Below are 11,823 nucleotides of genomic sequence, written 5' to 3' on the forward strand. Positions count from 1 at the left end.
AAGAACACGGCCTTTTGCTCACTCTGAGCGGAAAGGTGATGCCTGGGCTTAATGAACTTACAAGCAAACCAAAGAGCAAACCGGTAAGAGGGAGCGGCTGTGCATGTTAATATTCATGGGGTAATAACAGTTACTTCTTACTGAAAACCGGTTTCCCTCGAGGGCACAACCACGGAGGGAGGGCAAAGTCAGGCAATTCCGTGAAAGCTGGAGGCCACCGGGCCCATGAGGAGCTCTCGGGTTTTAAAATTGGGCTTTAGCCAGAATCTAACCCCAAAACGCGGGGGAAGGGAGCATCAGGAAAATAGATGAACCTGGCTCCAGTGTAACCACCAGCATTGCTTCAGGAACACCCCGATTTACTGAGGACCCTGGGGGCAGGCCTGCGTCATCCCCGGACTGCCCGTGTGGCGTGGACAGGCAGCATGAGGGCTTAAGGCCGGACTTCCCCTGTCTGCCTCCAAGCCCATCGGCCTGGCAGTGTCGTATCCAATCCTGTTGCACGGCTTTCAGGTTCCTAGTTACCCAGTTAAGCTCTGAAATTGTCTAAGCTGTAAAGTAGATTTATTCCAGTGTTTACTGGGGAGACACTGTCCTGCGTAACTAACTCCGTTTCCCCCGAGACAACACAGCAGAGTACAACTAATGTCCACTTGTTTTGTAAAATTCCAGAGATAGCCACAAAAGAAAAGTATATGTGCTATATACTGTTTAATAAGGCAGGAAACGATTTTATTATTCATGAAAGAGAGCTAAACTAAAAGAAATTGGTGCTCAAAAGAGTTAAGATCCGATTCTAGAGCTTTCCTTATGCGCAGCAGATGGGAACGTGCTGGCATTTCACTTGCTGGCCACGCCCTGGGTCACGTGCTGCGGAGGCTGCACATCCATCTCAGTGCACGTCCTCAGGGAAGGGAAGCACCTCGGTGGGGCCCACCACTCCTTCCTCGCGGTCTGTGGGACGACAGATGCTCTGTAGGATTCCTGAAACAGCCCCATCCCAGTCCTCTGTCCCACCCACCGTCCACAAAGAAACACAGGAAAGGGGGACCTAGCTACATCACAGACAATAAAGTTAGGGGTCAGGGGGGAAGGGACGGCAAAGAGAGGTCCTGATATGTGTGTTGGGGACCAGGAGTTAAAGAAGTAAGAGGATGAGTAACATTGGTTGAGCCCTTACTATGTGTCAGGCACCAGGCTAAGAACCTGGCACCCATGGTCTCCTCTCGCCTTCACAACAGCCCTATGAGGAAGACCCTTCTTGCAGAGGTATTATTATGGGGCTAAAATGGGTCTGTCATTATCTCCATTTCACAGATGAGGAAACTGAGGACCAAAAAGGTCAATCATTTTCCAGAGGCTATTCAGCTGGTAAATAGTGGAGCCAGGATTCAAACCTTGGGCTACCTGTCTTCAGTGACCTTGACCCTTGCCCCTTAGCAGAAAAAGTGCTGGGTACGTGGGAAGCACACTCTGCTCCTGACAACTAGAAAAGCAGGACACATCAAGCAAATGGGCGGAACATCAGCGCCCTGTGAGGCTGTGCACTTTTTCCTGGGCTGTGATCTGGCCTCAGCCCTTCTGGAATTCTCCCCTGTACCCATGATCACCTGAGACCCAAAAGTCAGCCTCATGATCTCCCAACACTCCCCCCAATGGCCCCGATGAGTATTCCCAGCCAATTCGCTCTCCTTAGACTTCAGTCTTGGACCTCAGGGAGACCTGCTTGTTTCCAATTGCCCCTCCAGAAAGGATGACCCTGTCCCATGACCTGGGGACATTAAGGAAATGCACTGGGGGCTCTGAGGGCAGGTGCCGGAGGAAACTGGCCTTCGCAGTGCCACCAGAGCACCTCCCGCAGGGCATGGCTTTGAGGAATCGCAACTCGCACTCGGGTGTGTGAACTCGGTACTTGCCAGGATTTCTCACCTCCCTAGAATCCATGGCACACTCAGCTTGCCCTCAGCTGGCAGGGGCAAGGATTCAACGGGGCCTGTCCTACCTGGCCTTGCCCTCAGAACACCTATTCTTACTTGGCTGCATTCAGATCTTGAGAAAATAAGGAACATAGCAAACATTTAGGTAAATATATTGAACATTTGGGCACACACGGGTTATCACCATTTCAGATCTGCATGAGGCCCCCTCTCCCCCCCCCTCACATCCTTTGCTTTTTCCCAGGACATTCACCCTCCGGTCCCTTCAGGCTCAAACTAGAACGCAGACCTCGGCAGCAGGAGCAGGGCCAGGCCTGGCTCTCCACGCGTGGAATGGGGTAAGTCCCGTGCGCTCCGGACGTCTTAGGTTTCTCACCCATATTTGGAGGTGATGACCCCGTATGCTTTTCCCAAAGTGTGGGGGCTGAGGGATATGAGGGTGACAGGGCCCTTCTGTGTAACCCTCAGCTCAGCGACCTCACCCACCAAGGGCCTAGCATGGGGCCTGCAGAGAACAGGGGAAGTGAGGGGATGACATCTGGCCACTCACTGGCTTGGATGTAGGCTTCCAGAAAGTTCTATTTTCCCAGTGGTTTCCACAGGAAAATGCAAAGAAACTTGGCAATGAAAATATGGCCCCAAAGTAAGAATGCCGCAAAAAAATGTAATAAGCTTTAACAGCCCCTGTTACTCTGAAAATCCAAGCAGATGGGGACTGCGACTGCAGCTGTATAATGGCTCCTGTCTGAGCAGCCTTATCAGATTGGAGACTTGGTTACCACATGGTTATCCCCCCCCCCCCCCCCCCCATATATTCACTAAAGATGAATAGAGACCAAACCTGCCTGGATGACTTACCCAGAGCGGCTTCCGGGACGTGGTCTGCAAACGTAAAGCTGGGGAAGAGCAGAGCCAGCTCTTGGCGGGCGTCCTCCGCGTCCCGGCTCCCGTGGACCGCGTTAAAGGGCACTTCCGTGCCGTACAGGGCGCGGAGACTGGGAGCATTGGCAACATGGACAAGACACAGTTGTTTCATTTGAAAGAGAAATGTTTTGCTCTCCGGCAACGTGGTCGCCAGCTACCAATGGGCACCCTGCACTTCTGCGAAATGGCTTTCTCTCGGTTGGAAATGCCAAGAACAGCAGCCAGGGTGACAGGCGCTGACATCTGTCCCGCCCGCCAGGGCAGCATTCTGGGCACGCTGCCTGGTGCTTCTCAAACGTGCTCTCATTTCACTTGTGCCACAGCCCTGGGAGGGAACGGTGGAAGCCCAGGGGCAGCTGTTTTACTGATATCATAACCAGGGGCTGGCGCCTGCCAAGGGCTTCAGATAGGTCTGCAGAGTCAACCCCCAGTAGCCCCATCAGCTAATGCTAATATTGCTAGGACTTCCTGTGTGTCAAGCACTGTCCTAAGCGCTTCATACATACAGGCTGTCCCCAAAAAATGTGTACATACTTTAACAGCTGGCAGCTCCATTTTGAAAGTGAAATGCATTTTAATAAACACTGCCTTTAAAATTATTCGAAGTGTGTGTGACATTTTTGAGGGACACCCTATATATATGCTCATTTAATCCTCACATCAACATTTGAGGCAGGTCCCATTATAGCACCCATTTTTCAGATGAGGGAATCGAGGCAGAGATTAAAGCATGGCCCAAGGTCACACAGTAAGAGGAAGAAGAGAGATTCTGAAATCTGTCTCTTAACCATGATACTCTCTAGCCCCCTTGATAGTTGCTCAGATCCCCATTTTACAGATGAGAGAACTGAGACCCTGAGAAGGGACATGCCTGAGTATATGGTAACCTAAGATCTGAGCACTGGGCTGTCTTTCGCTAGCCCAGGCTGCCTCATATATGAATGTCCCTGGCCCCTACAGCTACAAGGTGCAACCTCGGTTACTTAGCCTCTTGCTCATTTCTTTCCTGTTGGCTGGGCCTCTCACAGCTTCAAAGGAAAGAAAGATGTGGTGGATTTGGCATTGGTGGTGTCAGGCTAAAAACACACAGGGGCAAGGAGCAGACCAAGGACAATATGCAGGACAGCATGCTCACGCTCAGGGCACCCAGGGAGGGGAGTAGGCGTTGAGGGGCTTGAGTGCAGTGCATATTCCTAGACTCCACCCAGGTTCTGACTTTGCTGGCCTGGCGGGGGGGGGGGGGCAGGTGGGGGGGCCTGAGACCTGTTTCCTGGGTGAGTATGGCAGGTGGTCCTGAGACCACCCTTTGGGACCTTCTGGCTACAGAGAGAACAGTGAGGCCTGGGTCCAGCAGCAGCCTTCAGAATTGGGCAACAGAGGCAGCAAGGAGGCATTCAGCGAAGGTCAGGGGACTGGATCAGAGGGTGAGGATGTCAGGGTCTCCCCCAATATATAACAAAGGGGGTCGTGGCCATCAGAGAGCCCTCTGTGTTACCCACGATTCGGGGCTGAGCATTAGGCAGGGCTCTCTGCTTCCCCGGATGCAGGTTCTGAGATGGATGTAGGGACCCCAGCTAGTGACATCACCTGTCAGGCTGCTCCCTCCTGGCCACGTGCGGGTCACAGGGTCCCATGAGGGCTCGCCAGGCGGTGGCAACGTCCTCGGTGTCCTCAGTCCTGGTGAGGATCAGGAGGTGGCTCGGCCCACTGCACATGTGATGTACCAGCTTCTCAAATGCCTCCTGGAACAGGGAGGGGAGACGGGCCGAGGGTCAGCAGGGCCCGTCCCACCCACAGGATGGGCGGGGTCAGTGAGCAGCCTTGCCGCCAGCCAGCAGGCCCCTGAAGGGCCCCTGGGAGGGATGGTGGTGATGCCCCCCCACACCCAGAGGAACCAGGTGTAAGCTAAAGGCAGGAAGAGGAGACTTTGGGTTGACTCATTTGGGGTTGAACATGAGATTATAAGAAACTAGAGAACCTGTGCATGAAATTCATGCACTGGGGGGGGGGGGTCCTTCAGCCTGGCCTGCACCCTCTCACAATCCAGACGCCCTCAGGGGATGTCCAACTGACGGCTTAAACCCACTCGAGGGAAGCGGGCCTAAGCCATCAGTTGGACATTCTTAGCGCTGCTGCAGAGGTGGGAGAAACTTCTGGCTGAGCAGTGCTCCCCCTGTGGGAAAGCACTGACCACCAGGGGGCAGCTCCTGTGTTGAGTGTCTGCCCCCTGATGGTCAGTGTGTGTCATGGCAACTGGTCATTCTGCTGTTCTGTCGATTTGCATATTTGGGTTTTATTATATAGGATTAGGTAGGGGCATTTTTTAAAATCACATATATGGAAATCCTGTGGATGCTGGGTAACCAAGGGTGGGGTGTAGTTGAAACTTTTTTGTTTCTTTGTTGTTGTTATTTTTTTGGCGGGGGGAGGGGGTTGGCAGTACTTTAGAATCCTTCCTCTTCCTTCAAGTAACAGCTCTCTGGTTTTCCTTCCTGAACAGCCCTTCCCCCATCATTTGGCCCTAGTCTGGCTGACAACCATAATGTCTATCCACACCCCCATACCTCCCATGCACACACACCTCAACTAGAGGGAGGGCTGTGACCAAGTTAGGCCGCCAGCTCCTTCCACCAAGTCCATGAGCCAAGCAGATGCAAAGGGAGGTGGCTGAACCCGAGTCCAACGGCAGCACCTCAGCCCCCGAAGTGACTGTCCCTGAGGTTCCGCTCCTGACATTCCCTACAACTGTCTTGGTTCTTCTCCCCAACACCTTCTCGTTCAACTCTTCCTTCAGTTCCCAGAGTTAGGGAGTATCATTTCAATCAATCCCTTATTTCGTTACTTAAGGTAGAGTCCCAATCGCTTCCTGCAGCCAAAGCACCTTCACCGATGCAGCATCATGACTGAACCAGTTCACAGCCGCCTCCTGCTATATTCTTGTTCTTCATCATACTCTATTTTCTCCCAAACTAGTAATCTGTGATCATACTCGAAAGAGAAGAGATGGGAGTGGGTTGGACAATGGGAGCGGATGAGCTGACCTCTCCAGCTCTGTGTTGGTAGAAGAGTTGCATTTCTGCCTCCGTCATGGTCCTCTCTTCACTCATTATAATGTCAAACCCAGCTTCCTGGATCTGCAGAATATACACACACATTCTGAAAGGGTAAATGAAGCCCAAATTCCCATCTAAATGAGTTGAAAAGTAGAAGATAATAGAAAAGGCAACATTAAAAACAGTAGAAATCCTCATCTTTATCATATCTTTCCTGCTTAGATTTTTTAATTTTAATTTACTTAAATGGAATTTTGGTTAAAGCTCCTTAAAAGCGTTCTCTCCCTACTAGGAAGGACACTGCTCCACGATGCCCACCCCCATTTCCACCAGAGGAGACCCGAGGACAGCCTGTGGGGTACGTGTTGTCCCTCTACCTTCATGATAATCTCATCAGTCTTCCCGTGGCCGACTGCATCTGGTTTAATGATCGCCAAGGTACAGGTCTTCTCTGATGAAGCTGTAATAAGCCAAGGGTGGTGCTGTCAGGCGCTGGGCTCATCCACCTTGGAGGCTCTCAGGAGGCCACCTGCAGGGACCACACAGCCTCTGCACACAGCTCCCAGGGGTCCCTCGCCTGGCCTCTGGCTGTGCCCCTGCAGACCTGGACTCTAGTGGGAGCACAGGTCTGGCTCCAGACCTCAACCTCAACCTCAACCTGGCTGCAGGGGACGGAGACATGCTAGGGACACAGACCTGGGAGGGAGAGAGGGGGGATGGAGGGGGAAGGAGCAAGGGAGGAGTGGGAGGAGATCAAAGACTACCCAAGAACAGAAACCCAGAAACAGCTGAGAGAGGAGGCCTGCAGGGGGAGGAGGGGGGAGCCGTGGCAGAAGCAATGCAGGCCTGGCTACTCCTGTTCCTTCCTGTCACCCTCTCATGATTCCTGGCTCTGACTGCTGACTGCTGTGTTCTCCTCTCACTCTGCGGGCTCCTTTGCCAATGCTTCTTTTTTACTTCCCTGGCACATGGCCAAGGAGGGCTGCCCTGGGCCCTGAGTCCACATGACCCTTCAGCGCACATGACCAAGCTGCAGCTCTCCAGTCTTCTCTGCCTCCGTTCAACTTCCCCGCAGAGAAGCCCAAATTGGCCAGCATGTTGTTTGCAGCTAAGGCACCAGTCATAGCTCACCGACGTGTCTACTGACTGGCTGCCCTTTGGTCAGTGTCCATGGGTCCAATCAGCCATGACGCTGAGGGAAGTGCCACATAAGCACAGTCCACTGCTCAGGCTGCCGGCGCTGCAGGGAGCCCGGTGTCCAGTCATGAGTCTGTCCTGTTGTACTGCTGTTTGTATGAACAGGGCCTTGGGGACCAACCTCTGCTCTCCACAGACTCTGTGTCCTCCTAGCCTCTTCTATTCTCAACTTTTACATCAATTGTGTTGCAATGAGACTTGACAATATCCGGAAATCTCAAAAAAAGTGTACTGCAAGGTGTGAATTATTTGAAGCAACAACTCTACTCATTTCCCTGTGAATTCCACTTACAACATCCTATGAGCACTGTGAGCACTTAGACCTTAAGGGATCTTACATAAACGTCCTTATACATTGACCAGTGAGTGAGGTCAGCTCAGAGGTACACGGTGAGAAGAGAATTGGCCAGATCAGGGGCCTGGAGAACTCCAGCTTGAAAAGGGAGTAAAAGAAAAGACGCCAGTGAAGGGGAGGCTGAGGAGAGGCCAGACACGTCGGGGGAAACCGAGAAAGGCCGTGACCAAGAGAAGCCAAGAGAGAAGAGGGTTGGAGAAGGAAGACATTGCGAACGTCTGCGTCTGTAGGAAGATGCCGTAGGACATGACTGGGAACGGTCCCTTGGATTTGGCATGAAGAAGGTCAGTGGTGCCCTGGGCAGGAGCAGGTCAGGGGGAGCGGGCGGCAGCCGCAGGTGGGGTGGCCCCCGGACTGTGGACAAAGTTCCGGAAGCTCAGAGTGGGGGAGAGGAAGGCCAGGGCAAGGACAGGGTTTTGCATTGTTTTCTAGGATTGGATTTGAAGGAAAATAAGGGGGAGGGGACTCACAGGAGATAATCCAAAAAGGAGGCAACAAATGTGTCCTACAGAAGTCAAGTGGACGATTTTTCTTTTCACACTGGAACCATCTTGCTCTCCTAAACTGGGCCTCTCCTTGCTAGAACCCAACTCAAACATCCTCATTGCCCACACACCAGTACACAGCCTTTCTGCTTCGTGCAATCATCGCATCTTCCTTCTCTTTCCAGCCCTGTCCCCGAACTTAGGCCTGGCTGCCTCTGGTGTCTCAGTGGCCTTCCTCCTCCCCAGCCACAGCCTGGCTGACGTGGGCTTCTCCCCACACTGTCAGGAGGCTCGGGAAGACCTGCCGGGCAGGGCAGTGTAGAATCCTGAGCTGTATGTGGGGGAGCAAGGGCAGAGGGTGCAGGGCTGTGGGAAGAGGAGGTGTTCAGCTGACTTTCTGATACTTCAGAAAAAAAGGTGAGAAAAAAAAAGAAAGAAACTTGAGCTCTTTAGCTGAGATAAGGATGAAGGAAACATCAGCATCGTTACTTTACAATATTAGTGTCGATCTCCTCCACTTTATTCCATGGAGCTTTTCCTGACGCCCGGAAGTCACCGTGAAAGTCACACTTGCTCTATTTGAACATGATCAGAAAGCTGTGAAAAGTGCCCAAAATGCCATTAAAGGACAGAAAGGAGACATGAAATGATGCTGGAGGACAGGTGACCGGAGGCAAAACGTTTTCCAAGTGGCTCAGGTGGCTCGATAAACTGACTACTCGTATGTTTTTTAAAAACACATCAAGTCGGAGTCTGCTTGGCCTTTTGGCCTTGCTGGTTGGCTGGACACTCACCCACGTCCACGTCTTCGCCACCGTCCTTTTCATGGGAAAAGCGTTCCTCCTCCTCAGAGAGAGCCTCGTCTTTGATCTGATACAAATTGGTCATGAACAGAGGTCATTAATTAATTAAAATGACCACAAAACCTTCAAAAACCCACAGAAACCCCCAAAATAAAGGTTAAAAATACAGCAACAAAAGGGCCAAGGTTATCTATCTTGGAAACGAGGAGAGTGTTTCTAGCAGCTGTGCGACGGTGCGGGGAGGGGGTGCTGAGAGTGTTTGGAGACAAGGAAATCCGTGCTGAGCTGAAGGCTCACAGTCAGCCTGTTTCCACAAGCACCAAGTACACATACAGAGCTGGCAACCGAAGAACTGAAAGGCGAGTAAATATGAAGCGATTGCCCACACAGTGCAGGGAAGCAGTACAGAGAGAGCACCAGCATTTGGGACCGTCTTTCTTGGGGGGAAGTTGCCAGTTTTCTGGGGGGAAAGTATGATTCGATGCCTGTCCATTTTATAAAAACAGGACTTTGCCCTTTGGAATCGAATGTGAGAACTGGAACAATGAACGCTGAACACGAAGGCTCCTTTGGCAGGTGCTCAGAGCTCCAGGAAATGTTCCTCTTTCTGACGCAGGTGTGTCATTCTTCGGAGGCAGCCAGTTATTTATGAAAAACTCAGCCCGTGTCATCGTGGAAATAATATCCCAGAACCACAGGCTGTTTCTCATGGTTCTGACAGAGCTTAATTTCTAAAGTCAAGACGCGAGCCCTCTGGGATCACAAGTAAGACTTCCAGGAATCGAGGTGAGGGCGGCAGGTCACCAGGAGAGATCTCGCCCTGGGGCTGGGCTCCGCCTGCCCACTCCTCGATTCCATCCCTTTATTTTCATTTCTGACTTCATTGTCAGGGATCCAGAATCCCTGTGATGAGTAGAAGGAGGGGAGGAAGGGAAGTGGATAAAGAAAGTTGAAGCGTTCTGGGTGAAGGGACGGCTTTTTAAAAGAAGGCTCCAGAAGGAAGATTTCAAAATGCACATGTCAGCAGGGCCTCGTGCTCTCCCTGAACTCTCAGCGGGGACTCGGGTGGGCATTTAATGAAGCTTCCAGCTGACAGGCCCAGGAAAATGAGTGGGAAGGGGAGGGAATGGCAGGCCTGGAGCACACCCTGAGCTTGCTGCTTGCAGGAGTGGCCGCCTTACCACCTTCCGTTCTCTGCCTTCAGCCAGCACCTTCCTCTCGGCCTCCAGCTGGTCCAGGATGGTTTTCTGCAGCAGTGGGGCGTTTGCTCCTCTAACCACAGCCACCAGTTTCCCTCCCTGCAACAGGACAGATGTGCTGCTCAAGCCACAGGACACCCAGATGCTAATCTGTTCGAGAACCAGTGGGAGTGTCCAAGCGCTTTGTTTAGGAGTGTGCCCAAGGTCAAGGTCAAAGCCCATCGGCCCCAGGCCCACAGCCTCCATCCACTTCTCTGCCTTGTACCCCAGGCCCCTCCTTTCAGAACTTCCTTCAGGGCAATGGGGAGTCAGCTAAGGGAGGGACAGGATGTGAGTTGCCTATACCTGGCTCATGCCCTCAACATGTATCTATTAAGCACTTACCTGTCAAGCACCGAGACCCAGGCAAAAGCTATGAACACTAAACACGAAAAGACACAGTTGTGCCCTCAGTGAGTGGGGAGCCGAGTGGGGGCAGGAAGGTGATCATCAAACAAACAATTACAATAGAACGAGGTCATTGCTTTAATGGGGGGTGTACAGGATGCTTGGAATTCCGGGCAAGACTCGATTCCCAACTCCATCTGGGAGGTCAGGTGGTGTTTGGGGTGAACCCGGGTTTCCTGCTTTCACTGGTTCAGCAGTGTGTGGCTGGGGAGCACGCTCCTCTTAGCTCCTTCCCACGTCTCCCTCCCGCCCCACCCATGTTCCATCATATGACTTCAGTCTCCCGACTAAAACTCCAGGCGCAAATGTTTTATCACAAGTTCCCGATCTGTAATCCCCTGCAGTGCTGAGGGGCCCAAACGTTTCCAAACTAAACCCTGGCCTGGCTATCAGGAGGCTGGCAGGGGTGGGGGTGGGGGGTGGGGAGAGCCCCCAGTTTCCCAGTATAAGGAGGGGACTGGACTGGGTCAGGAAGAAGATGTCATTCAGTTGCCTTCAGTGCCTGTCAGGAGACCTAAACCTAGAGAGCCAGGAGTGACAGTGGGCCCTAGGGGTATGAGCATGGATGTCATACCAAAGACATCCCAGTTACCGTCAAATCACTGCACCACTTGGCTGTCCTCAATAGTCCCTCTCATTTCTGACTTTCCGTAAACGACCTTCCCATTTTATGATACATAAAGGTGCATGCAGAGCTCGTCCACCCATGAAGGGGTACTGGGTGTGCTATAAGCTCCCCTCCACAGAGCAAAACACAGGAAGCTGAAACGCTGCTCTGAGAGTGAAACCTCAGTCAGGAGTGACCACCAGCCAGAAGCAGCATATCAGTGACTCCTGTTCTTCCCCTGCACGGCCCGGCCGAAGCTGCCCCTGCTCAGGCGACGCCCCCGCCGGCCAGTTGGGGCCTGCATCACCAGGACTTCAGGACATCGTCCTCTGCCAAAATGATAAAGACAGTCAAGGAGCAACCACATCCCGGGTTTGGATCAGTGTGACGCCTTGGTGACTCCCAGTGAGAATTAATGCCCATGAGACTCGCCCACCTGAACCCCAAAGATCTGCAACCATCAGATAGTCCTGGTTCTGAAAACGTACTTACCGCATAGAACAGGAAGGTGGGCTCACACCTCCCGCGGTATTTTTCGAGGACGTCAAGACAGTCTGCTTCCGCCTAAAGAAAACAAGCTGCCAGCAGGTCTCCTGGGCACAGCGGGTACAGGGACATGATGGCAGGGACTGCACAGGACAACCCCACATGCACACTGCACTCCACACACCACACACACACCACCTATCACACACACACACCCTGTCACACTCACCACCACCTATCACACACTCACACCCACATATCACACACTCACATACCACATATCACACACACCACCTATCACCCACGCACTTACCACAATATCACACACTC

At 52.5% G+C, this 11,823-nt stretch overlaps 1 protein-coding gene across 1 annotated transcript in view; it reads right to left on the reverse strand.

Annotated features, from left to right (window-relative positions):
* Positions 1 to 715: 715 nt before the first annotated feature.
* Positions 716 to 11,823, reverse strand: part of NME9 (NME/NM23 family member 9) — an 18,540-nt gene continuing 7,432 nt past the window's right edge. Inside the window, exons 4-11 of the mRNA XM_023749356.1 lie at positions 11,500 to 11,571; positions 9,936 to 10,052; positions 8,746 to 8,821; positions 6,292 to 6,374; positions 5,903 to 5,995; positions 4,449 to 4,603; positions 2,796 to 2,932; positions 716 to 954 (exon numbers count right to left, since the gene is read on the reverse strand). Coding sequence (XP_023605124.1) covers positions 893 to 954; positions 2,796 to 2,932; positions 4,449 to 4,603; positions 5,903 to 5,995; positions 6,292 to 6,374; positions 8,746 to 8,821; positions 9,936 to 10,052; positions 11,500 to 11,571 — 795 coding nt within the window. The 3' untranslated portion in view covers positions 716 to 892. The remainder of the gene's footprint in view (positions 955 to 2,795; positions 2,933 to 4,448; positions 4,604 to 5,902; positions 5,996 to 6,291; positions 6,375 to 8,745; positions 8,822 to 9,935; positions 10,053 to 11,499; positions 11,572 to 11,823) is intronic.

Source organism: Myotis lucifugus, unplaced genomic scaffold (genome assembly GCF_000147115.1).
Source record: "Myotis lucifugus unplaced genomic scaffold, Myoluc2.0 scaffold_8, whole genome shotgun sequence".
Classification (NCBI taxonomy): domain Eukaryota; kingdom Metazoa; phylum Chordata; class Mammalia; order Chiroptera; family Vespertilionidae; genus Myotis; species Myotis lucifugus.